The following is a 17,923-nucleotide window of genomic DNA, read 5'->3' as shown; positions in this document are numbered from 1 at the left end:
TTTGATGAGGTCAGCGCGCAATTGCGCACTGACGTCATCAGATGCCACAGGGGGATCGGGGGTGGAAGGGAAAGAGAGATTCCCCTTCCACCTCTGTCCAGGGGAGGGAGGTGCCAGGCCCCCGTGGGGAGTGCTAGCGCTTCCCCCCGTGGGCTGCTGTTTGGGCGTAACGGTTATGTCCAAGGCACCCGAGGGGTTAAAACCCATCTTGTTTCTTTGCAACATTTTAACCCCTTTCTCTATTGTTTTAGACCAGTGGGTCACAACCTTCTCAATTCTGTGGAACCCCCCCCCCCCCCCCCCCTCCCCAAAACACACTTTTTCATTACAGGAACCTGGGGACCGCAACTGAATCATTATTTGAATCTGGGGGCCCCCCCACTGAGTCATTACTGGAAGCCAGGAGTCCCAGACAAAACATTGTGTATTATTTGAACTGCCAAACAATAAACAAAATATAAAAACAAGCATTCATCAAACACACAAATGATAACACGTTATTTAATCTGCAAACAAATCCAAATTAAAAAAAAAAAAACATTTACCGTATTTATCGGCGTATAACACGCACCTCTTTTTAAGAGGAAATTTCAGGAAAAAAAACCATTAAATTTTATCGGCGTATAACACGCACACATCATTTGCCCCCTAGTTTCAGGGAGAAAAAGTGCGTGTTATACGCCGATAAATACGGTAATTTTAATAGGAAGGTTAGATCTTTTCAAAATTCAATTGAAGCCACGCATCGTCCATACTATGTTCTGTTTGATGCATCTGCACTGCTCCCTTGAATCAATCTGAAGATTCTAATTTAATTTTTAGTCGCCAATTTCAAATTCATTGACACATACAGTATTTTTTTTTAAATGTTCAATTGCACATTTAGCCACTTTACTTATATACACTTTATTAATCTATTAATATTATTTCATTTTCTAAGCAGTCACAAATCCCCTAAAGAGGCTTCATGGACCCTCAGCTGTCCCTGGACCACAGTTTGGGAACCACTGTTTTATACTCCCTGTATTGTGTGTTTGCAGAGGTCATTGTGGCCCAGAGCCCACAATCATTAACTACTGCTGCATCCTGCCCACCTCAGTCAAGGCAAGGCCCAGCCAGCCCCCACCCCCGTTTACCTTGTGATCCACAAAAGCAAATGACTGACACCTACAGACCACACACACTTCTGAAAACATGTCTGAAAGACATTCAGAACTGAAGTATTAGTAACAGTAACGATCCTTGGCAGAGCCAATAGGTCTCGTCTCTGCAAGAGTTATTGGCTTGGCAGTGTGTTTTTGCCATGTTGTACACCAATATGTCTGTTGGTCAGCATGGCTAAAAGTTAGTGGAGTTAAGTGTCATAGAGAAATGTAGTGGAGTAGTTGTAGAATGGCTTTGTTGGAGTAGTGTCATAGAGAAGAATAGGGAGAGTAGAGTGTTGTTGAGTAGAGCAGAGCAGAATTCAGTTGTTCATTGGAAGAGTGTCATAAAGTGCAGTGTTGTACAGTGGTGTGGTGTGGAGTTTAGCAGAATAGGCTAGAGTGGATTGGGGTAATGGGCAGGATTGGGGTAGAGTGGGATGGATTGAGTGAACTGTGGTGGATTGGAGTGGGGTGGATTGAAATGGGGTGCGATGGATTCCAAGGGGGTTGATTACATTAGACTGGGGTGGGTGGATTGGATTGATAGGACTGGGGTGGGGTGGATTGGATTGGGGTGGAGTAGATTGAACTGGAGTCAGATGGATTTATTGGATTGGAGTGTGGTGGATTGGATTTATTGGATTGGAGTGAGGTGTATTGGACTGGGCAGGGGTGGATTGGACTAGAGTGTTGTGGATTGGAGTGGTGTGGGTTGTATTGGAGTGGATTGGATTAGAGTGGAGATGAAGTGAACTGCAGTGATGTGGATTGGACTTGGGTAGAGTGGGTGGATTGGAGTGGGGTGGACTGGATTGGGGTACATTGGAGTGAGGTGGATTGAAATGGGGTGGGGTGGATTGGATTGGGGTAGAGTGGGGTGGATTGGAGTTGACTGGGGTAGATTGGAGTGGACGGGATGGGGTGGATTGGGGTGGAGTCGAATGGGGTGGATGGGGTTAGGATGGGATAGTTTGGCTTGAGGTGGGGTAAATTTTTTGAGTGGATTAGAGTGAGGTAAATTAGACTGATTGGATTGGATCTGAGTGGGGTGAACCGGAGTGGGGTGGAATGGTGTGGAGTGGATTTAAGTGGGATGGATTGGATTGGATTGGAATGGGTGGACTGGTTTTGAGTGGACTGGACTTGAGTGGGGTGGATTGTGGTGAATTTGGCTGGAGTGTGATGGATTGGAGTGGGGTGAATTGGATTGATGTGGGTTGGATTGGAGCAGGGTGGACTTTTTGAAGTGGGGTGTTCTGGAGTGGCGTAAATTGGATTGGTGTAGGGCGGATTGGACTGGAATGGGTTGGATTAAGGTAGTTTGGCATGAGGTGGATTGGATTGTAGTGGGGTGGAATAAAGTGGATTGGACTGGATTGGTTTGGATTAAGGTGGATTGGAGTGGGGTGGGTGAATTGGAATAGATTAGGGTGGATTGGAATGGAGTGGAATGGATTTGAGTGGGTGGGTTGGATTGGAGTGAGGTGGGCTGGTTTGGAAAGGTGTAGACTGGAATGGGATTGGATAGGTTAGGTTGGGATGGATTGGACTGGGGTGTGGTGGGTTAGGCTGGATTGGAGTGGGGGGTCGGTTGAATTGGTGTGGGGTGGATTTGACTGACAGTGGATTAGACGGGAGTGGGGTAGATTGGATTGAATTTTGAGTGGGATGGGTTGATGGTGGATTGGAGTGGGGTGAATTGGGATGTAGTGGGTTGAGGTGGATTGGATTGGAGTGGGGCGGTTTAGAATGGGGCAGATTGTTTTTGATTAGAGTGGGCAGATTGTGATTGGAGTGGGCAGATTGTTTGTGATTGGAGTGGGCAGATTGTTTGTGATTGGAGTGGGCAGATTGTTTGTGATTGGAGTGGGCAGATTGTTTGTGATTGGAGTGGGCAGATTGTTTGTGATTGGAGTGGGCAGATTGTTTGTGATTGGAGTGGGCAGATTGTTTGTGATTGGAGTGGGCAGATTGTTTGTGATTGGAGTGGGCAGATTGTTTGTGATTGGGGTGGATTGTTTGTGATTGGGGTGGATTGTTTGTGATTGGAGTGGGGTGGATTGTTTGTGATTGGAGTGGGGTGGATTGTTTGTGATTGGAGTGGGGTGGATTGTTTGTGATTGGAGTGGGGTGGATTGTTTGTGATTGGAGTGGGGTGGATTGTTTGTGATTGGAGTGGGGTGGATTGTTTGTGATTGGAGTGGGGTGGATTGTTTTAGACTGGAGAGGTGCGGGTTGGATTGGAGTGGGGCAGATTGTTTTAGACTGGAGTGGGGCAGCTTTTTCGGATTGGAGTGGGGTAGATTGGTCTGGAGAGGGGTGGATTGTTTTGGACTGGAGTGAGGTAGATTGTTTTGGATTGGAGTGGGACACTTTTTTAATTGGATTGGGGTAGAGTGTGGTGCATTGCATTGTATTGGAGTGGGGTAGATTGGAGTGGGGCGGCTTGGAGGCAGATTGTTTTGTATTCAAGTGAGTCTGATTGGAGTGGAGAAGCTGACTGGAGTTGGGCAGATTATTTTGGAATGGAGTGGGACAGATTGTTTTGGATTAAATTGAGGCCTACAGGAGTGGGGCAGATTGTTTTGGATTGGAGTGGGACAGTGGAGTGGGACGATTGTTTTGGATTAGACTGAGGCCTACTGGAGTGGGGCAGATTGTTTTGGATTGGAGTGGAGCAGATTGGTTTGGTTTGTAGTGAGGCAAATTGTTTTGAATTGTAGTGGGCAGATTGGAGTAGTGCAGATTTGAGCGGATTCGGGTGAGTGATTTGAGTGGGGTGGCTTGGATTGGATTAGAGTGGGGTGGATTGGGGTGTACTGCAGGGTTATGTGAAAGCATAATTTTGGAAATTGAACACCAGAAAGAAACACTGTTGCTTTGCAATATATAGAACAAGAGAATCGTCATCTTTTGAGAACAGTGCACATGAGTGAAAACAAAACATGAGTGCAAAGTGAGGAAAGAAGGCTTGGCAAAGTAAAAGAAGCAAGTAATTTATAGAAAATAAAACTTCGCAATTATATTGTCCTTCTGGACATGTTTTTGCCAGTCGCACACCTTCTCTTTGCAAGGTCCTAGAAGGTAAAAAGGAGTACCTCAATCACGTCGGGAGCAGCAGAGGGGCAGTGAATAAATTGACTCAATCTTCTGGATATGTGCTAGGCTGCTACATGGGCATCAGTCCACATGTTCAAGAAGTATTATTGCCTCCATGGTGAAAACGTCCCATGCTTGGAGGTCTGAACATCAGTCATGCCAATCTGCTGTTACACTTTGCGTCTGAGGGAATAGGAATAGCCTAGAAGCAACTGACATCAGGGCTCATTTTTGATGCTTACACGTGGGTCTGCTCATCACTTCCGGAGCAAAATGACATTGGTAGGGAGCTGCATAACCCTACCTACCGCTATGCAGGGGTACTACTTGAAAAGTTTTCAGATCCAGACAGACGTCTGTGGAATATTGTAAAGCTGGAGAATCTGCGGTTATATAGTATCCACCAAAAAGAGCTTTAACAAAGGTAAGTAACTTGTTCTCCAAGACGTAGCATGTTAAATACACCACAGCCCTTCTTCACGTTACCAGCGGGGGCATAAATTCACTGAACATGGTTGGACTATCTGCTTCTCAGAGATGTGTATACCAAACCCATCCACAGACCTTGGTGTGATTCTTCAAAGCTCCAAAGTGTAATGAAGGCACAATCTCCTTGCATTTGATATGCAGCATGCTGAGGCCACAGTGCCCTCTGTCATTATGGCAGCTCTTAATAAGTGTGCCATGATGTGTCCTTTTCTTTCCAGTTTTGGTCACCTCATGTGATCATGCCTATTTTGTTTTACTATACCATTTCTTCTTTGGGGGCAAGGCCCTGGTCAACCAGCGCACCTATTCTTGCCAGATCTACTCTAACAGCTGGGTCTTGCTTTACCAGTATCATTCACCGTGTCAGATTTAGTTTGAACAGTGACCACTTCTTATCATGTGTTGCTACAGTGGTGTTCTACTGATTGCTATGTCTTGCTCAGACGACTTTGGGTGTCCCACTCCCCAGGCTTGAGTTAACTGGTGTCACCTTGCATACCATACCCAGCGTTAAATGTCATCCTATCGTTCTCACCCTTTGTTGATCCACTTAAACCGTTCTCTGTGTGTGACTCTTTGGATGGCTTGTTATCTCTCTTAGTTTTGTTTGCTACAGAAGGCTTTTGCTACATCTCCCTCCCATTGCTTCTGGCACAATCTGCCTTTCATTGCTGGCTTTATCAAGCTTTGCCGGCCTATTGGCTTTCGGGGTTTTGGACGTTGAATCATAAAATTAAGTTGTCTGCGTCATAGCAACATGGTTTGCCATCTGTCAGTTCTGTCACTATGACAACGTTTTCAGATTTGTCAACTGGTCCATAGCCAGCGCTCTACTACTGCATCGGGGAGACATGGAATTAGTTCCCCAACATGCCGATTGAGATACTAACCTTGCTGCCTGAGTGCTAGTTTCTCATAGTGTGTCACAACTAAAATGTGTGGTGTCATATTACCTCCAGTTTTGACAGGGGATGATTTGGAAGTACAACAGAGGTGTTTCCAAGATATAGAGAAAGATACAGGAGGAAACGGTCACAAAATTGAGAAACAGTTCATTATGTATTGCTTATGATGGCCTGAATGGCAAAGCCGGGTAAGTTTTATATTAAAAACATACTACCTTATTATTCCTCCTCAAACTTTTTGATCTATTTGCTTGTGCTAGAGTCTTCAAGCATTTCGCAGGTGCTGTTCATGAGTCTTAGAGTAACCAGTAATAGAGCAACGGAGAGGAAAGTACAATAGTAAGCACCTGCTGGTTGTTCGGCAGCTTCAGGACCCTCGAATGGGCTAGGTCTTGTCATCCCTTCTTGTACAAGGAGACAGAGCTTCTCGGTACAGATGTGAATGGATATTGGAAGGCTCCATTTGGGACCTCTAAGTCTATATTCAGACTGCATACCTTCTCAAGGCTCACTAAGTGGAGAGAGACTGGAATTAATCTTTGTTTAAATGTGACGATTCATAAATGAGAAAGCATGTCTGTCTTCCATCCATGATGCTTTTTTGTGGATGGGAAGGTTACGAAGTTGCCTGCTGCCAGAGAGTAACTTACGTGTAGGGAAAATAGTCATTTGTTCTTGTTTGGTTTTTTGAATTTGTATTTGAAACAATCTGGAGTATGTTGAAAGCCATGTTTTTGAGACCATATATCTCCAAGCGAAGGACCGAAATTGTGCAGTTTGGACAGAAGTTGGTGGCAGACCTTTAACACAGTGCATCATGTCCTCTTTCTGATGTGTTAGTTGCCTGGGTTTTTCCATGCAGACATTCTGAACAATTCACGCTCTGCTTCTTACCTCTTACAGTTGTATTACCTTCTGCTCATCTTGTCTTCAGAGCTGCCACATTGTTATGGTCTGAGGTAACTGAGCAATTTCGTAGCATTCACACAAGATTTCACATAGAAATGTGTTGCTTAAAGATTGTCATCAAACTGGGCGAAGGTTGTGACCTTGGTCGTCCGCATAACAGCGGTCTGATTGGAACAGTCAATCAAACACTGTCTCTTGGGCCTCCTGTCCCTCCTTTGGGATGGCCGTAGACTGGGTTAGAAATTCGCTCTCCTAGGCCTGTAACTTGCCAGACAGATAGTCATCCACTGGGCACAGGTGGCACCCCCCACCCTCGACAAATGGCAAAAAGATTTATTGGAATGGACTGTAGCAGAAGGGATACGTCTCCGTAGGGTTTGTACAGATGAACATGGGGAGAGAGATCTTGATATGTGGGACGACATGATTTACCATATTGAAGGAGACCACGATAGAGAGACAGATGACCAACTCGCGGCGCCGCTTGGGGATTCGCTGGACCTCCATTTCTCACCACCCTTCTGACAGTGACTGACGATGAAGGTCACACTTACATAACCCACACACACTGGGGCATACATATGATTTGTGGTATTCATGAAAAAAGGTGTGATGTGACAGCCAGGGAGTGTTAAAAGCGCTGAGCTGGCAAAGGGCCCTATATTGAATCTCATGGTGCTGGACGTCTTGATATCCCTATAGGGAATTCACATTCCTGGCTTGGATCCCCTGATCTCCTCCTTGGCTAATTGATGTATTATGCTAGGTCATCCTTGTGCCACAGACCCCCTGTTCTCTACCACCCCCCCACCACTACAAGTGTACACACCTGAAAAGAGAACGTAGTGTAATAATTATTGTACAAAACATTAGGATGTCGCCACCATATGTTTTGTCCTTTTGTATTCCTGAGTGACTAAAACGCTAATAAAGATATACTCAAAAAATTATCATCAAAAGGCTTCAGCAGCGTATGTATCCTCAAGCATCCTCACGACTCGGCGAAGTAATGGCAACTGAATATCCCTCACTGATGGTGCTGGCCCAATAGATAGATTCTGTCCAGCCTTATTTACACCAACACCATTACACTAACAACTGACCAGTTTTATTTTTGATTACTCTTTTTCAGCAGATTGCATACAATGCTTATTTATACAATGCTTATTGTAAGTAATTTTGTACTGTTATATGTATGTCTTCTTTCCTAAAACTAAAAACATTATTGTAACACAATTGTCCTAAAGATAGCTATCTGTTTACTCCCTTTCTCTGTCTATTCAGTGAGCCAGCCTTTGCTTTTCATTTAAAAGCCTGTGCTGTACTCCCTGCTTTTGTCCTTTGATCATAAGATTTAAGCTTGTGCATCACATTATATAGTTATCTAAATGTTGGGAAAGTTTGAAGTATTATTGAGAGTAAGCTGGTTTGTTCCTGTTCACTGAGTTTGCTTGTTCATCGTTGAGACCTGTTTCATGCTAAGACTTTGTGCTCATTGGCAGAGCAGTTGAGCCTTCTTCGAGAGTATTGGAGATCTTATTTGTTCTTGCTTTCGGAGAGGACTGATTCAGTTTGTTTTGTCTGTGCAAAGTGTGACCTTCACTATGCAGACTAGGTTCCAACCAATTTATGTATAAACTTAATTAATCTAGGTAGTGTCTGTGATGAGGTAGAACTAAGGCGCCTGAAAGTGAAGTGGCTGGACCATGAACAATTATTTTTTTCCACCACCACTGCATGGCTCTCTACCCCTGTGCAGAGACTTGCTCTTAATCTTCTCAAGTGTCTGAGATCTGTATCCAGATGGGCTCGAGCACTGTTTTGTTCATCTCTGAAGGTGCTAATGATGTTGAATAATTGAGATACAGGATGCCATTAAATCCAGGAGGGCTTTGAAGTTTATTATAATGTGTGAGACTTGTGCCTGTACTCTCTTTGCCAGATGCATCAAATTTGGCCTGCATTCTTCAGATGGGGAGACTTTTGTGTCTTGTAGGACAGTTTTTGAGTACGTGAAAACGTTCCTCAGGATAGAAGAGAAACCTGTCCACATTTAGGGGAAGACCAGCGGATGCATGATTGGCAGAGCCTGGACAGTGACCTGAACTGCAGATGCTGTCAGCAACCAGTCACCTAATTATGTGAATATTTTAATTGCTTAGCACCATAGATGTGTTGGCACTGGTGTAAAGCATACAGTGAGCAGTGAAAACGTAAGTCCTAGATTTCATAATAAAGTACGTGCATTGATGGTAGATGCCCTTTATCAGGCTGCGAAAAAAATGTCCTGGAGATCAATGGAAGGGAGAAAATTGTATTGTTCTGATGTGTTCTATCGTGATCAAAACAACTTTTTTGTGAAGTCCAAAATAGGTCTTCAACCACCCAGTTGTTTCTTCATAATTTTCTTCAATAAAAGACTTTGCCTCTCACGGATCGTGCGATATTCTCTTTATTCACATGCACAAGGTTTTTTGCAATATGTTTATATACTAGTAAATCCCAGAGAATGGACCTATAGAACAATGTTGAACACCCATTTGTCTGAGATTGTGGCCTGCCAGAGAGCAGATAATCCGTATTTATTTATTTAAAATGTTCTTGAACTGCCCCTCTACCAAGTATCTGTGTGCTTTACAGAGAGACTTATGTTATCTGCGCAAAGCAAATAAAGCGGTGCACAGCCAGTGAATCATAAACAAAAAACTATAAAGGATGATGAAAGGACTGTGTTTAGCAAAATCCAATAAGCAGTTAAATGATGAAAATTGAGTAGGATAGAAGGGTAATGTAGTAATGGATGGAATGATAAGAATGTTATCAGAAGAAAGAGAAGACAGACCGTGGAAAGGATGGTAGATTAAGGTGGAAGAGGATATGCAGAGCAACCGAGTGGGTATGGTAACGAAGAAAAAGGGATTGCAGAAAGAAGCTTTAATGCTCTAATGGATGTATTACTGGTCCAAATATAGTTTAAATAGATAATTTTAGGATTTTTTCCTGAACTAAGAACCTCAAAAATGGCAGTTCTTCAGGCAATCAATCAATCACCGGGCTTGCTATAGTGCAAGCTTGTCATCCCAAGGGGTCTCTAGGCGCTGGAGAGGTGCTGCAGGCCTCATCTGGCTGGTGCTAGCAGTTGAAGAGCCAAGTCTTGGGCTGCTTTCTGAAGTCCTTCAAGGAAGAGGAGGTGCGCCGTTGTAGATCATTCCAGAGTCTGGCGGCAGGGTGGAAGAAGGATCGACCTCCTTATCGTTCGTTGTGGATGTGGGCCTGGGCAAAGGAGGCTGAGCGGAGGTCTCTGCTTGAGTGGTGGATGTTGAGGAGTTGTTGATATAGACTGGTCCGACATTGTGGAGAGCCTTGTACGAGTGTGTGAGGTGTTTGAAGAAGCATCTTTGCTGTAAGGGGAGCCAGTGGAGGGCCCTGAGGTGGGGGTGATGCGGTTTCTTCTGGAGACAAGGTTTGCTGCCGCATTTGGATGGCCTGGAGGCGGAGGCTCTTTTGTGGTTCCGGCATAAAGCTTGTTGCTGTAGTCGAGTGGGCTGGAGATGAGGACCTGGGTGACTGGTTTCTGGTAAAACTGGGGATCCATTGGAAGATCTTGCGGAGGATGTGGAAGGAGGCAGAGGCGACGGTGTTGATCTGTTACTTCATTATCAGTTGGGTGTGTAGAATGAACCTGAGGTTGCGTGCGTGGTTGGTGGGTGTGGGTGAGGGAACGAGGGCGGCGGTCCACCACGTGTCGTCCCAGGGGAGGGCTTGTTACCGAAGATGAGGATCTCCATTTTGTCTGAATTTGGCTTGAGGCAGTTGGTCCTCATCCAGGCAGACAATGTCAGTCATAGTGTTTTGGAAGTTAGTTTGTGTGGTGGCAGTGCCGTCCGTGAGGGAAAAGATGAGCTGAGCGTCATCGGCGTAGGAGACGATGTTGAATCCGTAGGTGTGTGCCAATGGAGTCATGTAAATATTGAAGAGAGTGGGGCTGAGGGAGAAGCCCTGGGGAACACCAAAGATGTTTTTGGGTGCGGAGACATAGGGAGGGAGGAAGATACTCTGTGTTTGGCCGGAGAGGAAAGAGGGGATCTAACTGAGTGCAATGTCTTGGATGCAAATGCTGTGGAGTCTGGTGATTAGAGTGTGGTATGAAATGGTGTTGAAGACTGCCGATAAGTCAAGGAGGATGAGGGCTGCAGTTGCCCCCAGGTCAAGGAGGCACCTGATGTCGTCAGTACCTGTAATCAGCGCGGTTTTGGTGCTGTGATTAGGCCGAAAGCCTAATGATTGGGGTGGGTCATGCATGTTGTTTTGTTCAAGGTAGTCAATGAGCTGGTGATGGCCTTTTCCAAGACTTTGGTGGGGAATGGGAGAAGCGAGATGGGGCAGAAGCTTTGGAGCTCGCTGGGATCATCTGCGGGTTTCTTCAGGAGGGGCTTGACTTCAGCGGGCTTCCAGGCGTCAGAGACAATGGCTGCAGCGATGCAGGTGTTGAGGAGCACTGGGGGCAATGAGTTTCACAGGAGAGATAACACTCTGGAGAATGAGTGTCTTCCTTTTTTTTAGTGTTTTTTCCCGTCGTAAATATTTAAAAAGGATGCAAGTCATCTTGAACTGAATTCTTGCCTCTCTGGAGAACCAAGTTGTATATTCAAAATGAGAGTGATGTGATCATGTTTTTTTGCCTGATGCAAGCCTGTATGCATAATGCAGAATCTCTTTGTGGGAACCTATGTTGACTTTTATCGCTTCTAAAATGGTGGCATTCTTATCAGTGTAAGAGATGACGAGTATGTATACAAAAAAGCAGAGGACTGATAGTTGAAGTAAGCCTTTTTTATATTCTTTAATATGCTGAGCTATTCTGAATGGCTTCACAGTATGTTCAGTGTGAGATACCATGGTTAAGTGAGAGTTTGAGCTAAAAACCTAATGTATTTACTTTGGGATCCATGAATGACTTGAAGCCAGATATGTGCCAGTTTTTTACAGTGCAAGTATCTTGAAATGTAGACATTTGGAAAGAGAGCTGGGTACGAAGAGAATATACAGTCAGCTGCTCCATCCATTTTTTCCACCAGAATTATGAGTGGTTATGTAAACAAACTTAATGGCGTTAGACCAAGAACATACCTTTGGGAGACAACACAAAAGACTGAGTTAATCTAAGAGATTGAGTTGTCCATCTCACTAACTGTTTGTAATTCGCTAGAAAAGAAGTGAACCTGATCTGCTTCTTTAACACTGAGTCAGTTGTCAAGGATATAATTCACATTTTTTAGTCTTTTATTGCCAGGAATGTAAAAGGCTGATGATAAATCTAGGAAGAAAAAGAAAGACATTATGTTTGTCTAGCATGGAGTTCAGTGCTTAATTTGAGCAGGTGCTGCAGGTGGCATCCAGTCATTTTTGGGGACTGGCACTTATTATCCTCATAAGATTTTCAACCACCGGGAGCGATAGAAAAAAGTCAAGGAGAAGAGAAAGAGTAAGTGGGTGACGGAAGGGAGGGAGAAATAAGGAATAAAAAAGAACGTCCATTGGTGAGAAAAGGGGGGCAGGGTGTGTCTGATGGTGGAAAAAAAAGGTATGAGATTTAACCAAGATTAAATCTCAAGACCTGTTTTGTTTGGCACCTCCGATATTCATATTGCAGGCTTTGGGCTTCTGAACAAAACGTTCAGCTTCAGCACTTACTGTTTACAAATTAAGCACTGATGAAATGTAAGTATTTTGGCTTTGCTACTTTCATCTGTTAGAGCCCCTTTCTTTTGAACAAATGTTCATCAGAAAACAACAGATTGTATGATCCTGATGTTACTCTTTTTAGTTCTATTGGGTATTTTTTTTAGCAATAGACGTGCACAGGGCATTGTGGTGGCTGATGAGTTAATTATGTTGTTTCTTGTTGTGATCTTCAAAATAATTTAATTTAATGTTTGTGCTTTGCATGTTCTGTCTTCTCAACATGGAGCTGACTGTTCCTTTTACCGTATCCCTTGTTGTAGTTATCATACTCTTCATACTCCATGAAAAAGTGTATGTTCAGTTCATATGGCCCCAATGATTCTTGGGGCCCACCCTCACTATGATTTCCCTCTTCCTTACCTCCTTGCAGGCTTGCCCAGGATTTGGTGAGTCTTTGTTGGGGTGATAGAAGAATATTTGGTCATCAATAGTGGTACCATACATGATGTCTTCTTGATTGACAAAGATGCCATCAACATAGTCAGTGATGAGGCTGTAGTTGGCTGAACGGTCTTCTGAGGTGATGGATGGGCGATGAAGCAGAGGACACAGTTACCTTCATCAACAATGACTGTATATTTAGTGACAACCCGGTTTTCTGAAGCCTGGGTGAACTATGTAGCTTTTGCATTTTTATCAACAGACATATTGAGCCCCACTTTTCCCTATGTTGCTGCTTTGGGGGGATGGAGAGTTGAAGTTAAAGGTATATAGCACACTGATTTGTTTTATGTAACTATATCTCTGCAGAGAAAATCTTGAAAAATTCACACACTCGAGGAATGTGGTTAGGATGCAGGGATTAAGTATGCTGCTTGGCATTGACAACCCTCTTTTTAGCCCCAGATGTCTGGTAAGGACTAATGAGCGATTTTCACATTGCCAGGCATTTCAAATGTGAGAGAAACTCAAAAGATAAAGAGATGCAAATATCTTTCCGCTAGGTCCAACGCTCAAAGATGGGGTAGAGCACAAACCTCTAGGCCCTGTTGTGGAATCAGTAGGGAAAATGGCTGCAAAACACCTGCAGCTGGGAATTGTAAGAGAAATGAGAGGAAAAACAGCTTCTGGTGTGGAAGAACGCTTCACAATATCCCTTATCTGTAAATACAGGTTGTTAACTAATCTTTCCAGTTTTGAGAGGCTTGTGCTACATATATTCCTCAGAAAGAGCAGACCCCTGGAGAGTTCCCTATTACATGCCATGCTGTAGAAAATAAAAAGTGTGCTAGAGAAGAGTGTGACTCCACCCTTTTAACTCTCTGTTGAGTCACAGTATGAGGTGGTTAAGCTGTACCTAATACAGTGTTAAGTGCATTTTGTCAGTCCTAATTTTACCATCTTGTACTGACGATTCCCACACTGAAGACGAGAATTTGAATGAAAAAATGTTCAGATCCTTGAGATACAATGATAGAAAGCACTGTCCTGCAGGCCGAAAGTGCTTTTGCACCAAAAATTAGGAAACAAAGTGCAAAACTGTCAACATTGATGATGGCTAGTACCAGCTGGTGCAAGACTCATGTAGTGGAGACAGTGAACTAGATATGAATAAATACCTATGGATCTCTAAGGAGGCTAGAAAAGAAAGCACATGATGCACCAAGCCGATTAGCTAGCTGAGACACAGCATTTGGAAGGGATCAAACCAGTCAACTGTTAGACAGTATGGTAAGCAGAAAAAGTATCAAACAACTCTATGCCTTAAGTAGAGGAACAGAAGGGATGGGAAATGTGATATATTGTAACTCAAGATTGGCAAGTGAACATTATTATCCAAATTTGCAGCTCAAAATAAATTCTCCTTGCGGGGTGGATTGGTTTTAGTTAGCTATAAAGGTCACAGTTGGTTCCAGTCGCTGTGTGGGAGTGCGTTCTGACCTGAAATCTGGATAATAGGCCTTGGGGGCTATTCTCACATCCTGAATAATATGCGGCCCAAAATGGGAGATGCCAGTCTTGTCAAAGTGTATGAGTCTGCAATATACGAACCAAGTTGCAGGGTGTAACTGGCTGGTGATACGAATAAAAAGAGTTGGGAACATTATGATTAGTAGTGAACCTGTAACTTGTTTAGTCCGAGTATTAAGAGGAGATTGTCCACAAAGTAGGCTCTGTGCCTGAGAATAGATCAATCAACTAATATTTGTTCTTTCCTGTCCTACCCCCTTTCTCTCATCCCCATCTAGACCTTCAAACTTCTGGGGGCGGAAACCAGCATCTTCACAGTGTAATGTCGCTGCCTGGAAGTAGAAGGTCTTCCACTGGATCCCGGAGGTAAGCTATAACCGTCAGAGGTTGATTTGGGAAGAGGACAGTCCTGTACCTGACGTGTGGCTGAGTTGGAGGAGTTTCATTGAGAAGTGTGAGTGTGGGCATCTTTGTGCATTTATTTTGGTGGGAGTTTATAACCAAACCAGTGCCACAGCCTAAGAAGCAGGCATCTGATGACCCTGTATGGTAGGGTTCACATTTCATGTAATAGTAGCAACTGAGCATTTACTTTTTATTTATTTGTTACAAGACTATGAGTATTTAGAAGCATGTCATTTTCAGAGCCTTGTTACAGATTTTATACTTCCTCGAATATTAGCAAAATCTCATCGATTATAGCTCCCTGTGGGACCTTGTGCATGAGTCTTGTTCATAGATATCCCTCCATTACAGAAAAGTGGGAATGGGAAAATGTGGAGAGCAGTGGTAAAGACATGTGCATAAATATTGATCTGTGCTGACAGAATCTGCGCCACATGTGAGGTGACTTATTAGATTTGCGTTCAATCCCTGAGTGTCAAATGATGCCCACTATAGCAAATCTGTTCACTTAGTGGATTCTGATAAGGCACTCATTCAAAAAGCAATATTGTATTAATTCAACTTGTGATCTGGTTTACCAGTGTGCATGAGGGGTGGGGGAGATTTGAATAATTTTCATCCCTGTGTGTTGTCTTTTGTACATCAATGTGTGATGTCTCAATCATTGTTCAGACTCCGATCAGTTCTGGTAACAAATGTATTATCTGATAGAGACTTCTAGTTGCAGATTCCTTGCCTTAGAATTTCCCTCAGGCTTCAGACTGGATCCGGAGATTTTTCTTTGAGCAATACCCTTGTGCATCGGTAGGTGGCTTCAGTCAACTCTGCAGTCGGCGTCCTAGTTGCTGTGATGACGTCCGGAGTAGTACATAGATGCCGCCTCAGCTCAGTGACGTCAGTTCTTTTCTTTCCGCGCCACATGCTGATCCTGAGAGAGCTACCCTGGTCTCTTTTTGTCAAGTTTTCTATTGAGCTTTTGGGGCGTCGAGGGTGTCCCCGAAGACCGGGTTCAAGCCGTGCGAGGACTGTCACCGCATGATGTTGGTGACAGATCCGCATCAGGTTTGTTTGTGGTGTCTTGAGCGAGGCCACGACCCAAAGTCGTGCTCAGTGCCAGTCCATGCACCCAAAGGCCTTGAGGGAGCGGTCCCTCAAACTCATGTCGGCCCGGCACGCAACTCCGCTTACGTCCCGGTCTCCGTCGAGAGGAATGTCTCGAGACCATTCGCAGAGCCATCACCATTCTTCGTCCTCAAAATCTTCGGGTGCAGGAAAGAAGTTGTCGTTGAAGAGGTCCCATCGCTCTCTGACTTCGCTCCGTCGCTCGGCTGACGTGGGAGGAGCGTCAACACTCAAGGACTCTGTCCTCGGAGCCTGCGTCTGGGTCCGCTCCTCACTTCCGAGAGATTCCAGAAGCCAGAGCGACCCCCACCCAACTTGAGGAATTCTGTGAGGCCATGCACTCATCTTTGGGCAGACCAACCCTGATATGGAGCCTACTGGCCCAAGGGTTTTGGTTGAGGGGCCTTCGGGTTCCGCGCCGGCGGCTTTGGCCCCAACCACGGAGGTCCCCTCGGATCCGCTCACAGATCCGCACCGGGCGCACCATTGAAACCTTCCCCGGCACCGGGTCGATTGTTGACGCTCCTGACGTCGGTAGTGCCCACTATCGACGTCAACTCAATCCTTCTCCCTGATGACTCGGAGTGGCATCGGCTGATGCCACCTTTGTCTTCGATGGGGCCCATTCACCCCAGGTCGGATTTGGACCCTATTTCCTATGGGTACGAATTCGGGGAAGGATTGCAGGGGTCCCTGGACCGTTATGAATACCAGGATGACCCATCTTTGGACTGGGCACAGGAATTGGGCGACGCCAGTGGACCGAACACTTCTCCAGACGCTGGCATGCTGTCTCCTCCTACTGTGGCTACGGCGAAGGGAGCAACTTATGGTATAGTGGTTAGTATGGCAGCCGAGGTCCCTGGCCTTGAGCTTCCTACTGTAGAGGTTAGGTCCAACCTCCTGACAGAGGTGCTTCAGCCAGGGGCTTCCACATCTGAGCTCCTTTTACTGTTCAATGAAGCCCTCACCGATGTCCTTTTGGGTACTTTGTCCAAACCCAACACAGAGGCTCCTGTGAATAGGACTATCACATGCCGCCACTGGCCTGCCCCGAAAGACCCTAAAATTCCTGTCCCAACACCCCACCCCTGAGAGTCTTGTCATCCAGGCTGCTGCTTCTTCAGACGCATTCCCTTCTGCACCCCCGGATAGGGAATCAAAAAGGCTGGAACAATTTGGGAAGTAGTTGTTTTCTTCCTCCAGTCTTGCGCTACAGTCTGTGAACACCGCATGCTTGGGCCGCTATACCCACTCTATGTGGGATACAGTTGCGCAAGTCCTGCCGCAAATACCGGAGGAGGCCCGTGCAATTGTCTCCCAAGCTGTCAACAATGGGAGAGATGCAGCCAAGTTCACGATCCGATGTGGGATGGACACAAACGATTCTCTGGGCAGATCGGTTGCTACGACAGTGGCCTTGCGACGCCATGCCTGGTTACTGTACTTCTGTTTTTTCTGGGGCTGTCCAACAGTCCCTCATGGACATGCCCTTTGATGGCTTTTGTCTCTTTGGAAACAAAGCGGACTCAGCCTTGGAGAGACTCAAGGATTCTCGGGCTACGGCTCAGTCCCTTGGTCTTACCTCTACCTCTCGCCCCCTGCAGTGTGCTTTTCGCCCCTTTCATGGCCATGGAAGCGTCTCCCTGTCACGTCCCCCGCCCATCCACCTTGCCACCCATGCTGTTCAGCCGCTGCGTGGCTGGGGATGCAAAATCCCAAGTGGTCGTGGGACAAGGAACCAGAGGTCTGCCCAGTCCACCTCTGCCCCCGCTGCAGCCTCCAAACCCTCCTAGTCCGTCCCCTCACTCCCTTCCAGTTGGCAAGAAGATTCAACATCACCTGCCCCACTAGGAATCCATCACTATGGACAGTTGGGTTTTGCAGATCGTTCGAAAGGGCTACTCCTTCCCTTTCAAATCTGCCCCACCAGCCATGCCTCCATCACTCAGCTAACTCCTGGAGGATTATTTGACACTTCTCGCCAGGAAGTCGTGGCTCTCTTGGCCAAGGGAACTATAGAGAAGGTCCCTATGCCCGAAGTAGGTCATGCTTGTTATTCCCACTATTTTCTGGTGCCAAAAAATGACAAGGGTTTACGTCCTATCCTAGACCTCCGGGACCTAAACTACTTCCTCAAGAAGGAGAATTTCAAAATGATCAGCCTGGCTCAGGTTCTGTTTGCCTTAGACC

At 45.4% G+C, this 17,923-nt stretch overlaps 1 protein-coding gene across 4 annotated transcripts in view; it reads left to right on the top strand.

Annotated features, from left to right (window-relative positions):
• SNPH (syntaphilin) overlaps window positions 1–17,923 on the top strand; it is a 112,471-nt gene that overhangs the window by 22,990 nt on the left and 71,558 nt on the right. For all 4 annotated transcript variants that reach the window (XM_069243303.1, XM_069243301.1, XM_069243304.1 and 1 more), the window contains exon 2: window positions 14,482–14,569. In XM_069243303.1, coding sequence (XP_069099404.1) covers window positions 14,482–14,569 — 88 coding nt within the window. The remainder of the gene's footprint in view (window positions 1–14,481; window positions 14,570–17,923) is intronic.

This window comes from Pleurodeles waltl, chromosome 7 (assembly GCF_031143425.1).
Source record: "Pleurodeles waltl isolate 20211129_DDA chromosome 7, aPleWal1.hap1.20221129, whole genome shotgun sequence".
Taxonomy (NCBI): Eukaryota; Metazoa; Chordata; class Amphibia; order Caudata; family Salamandridae; genus Pleurodeles; species Pleurodeles waltl.
Note: the sequence above shows the minus strand (reverse complement) of the source record. Positions and strands in the feature narration are given on the sequence as shown.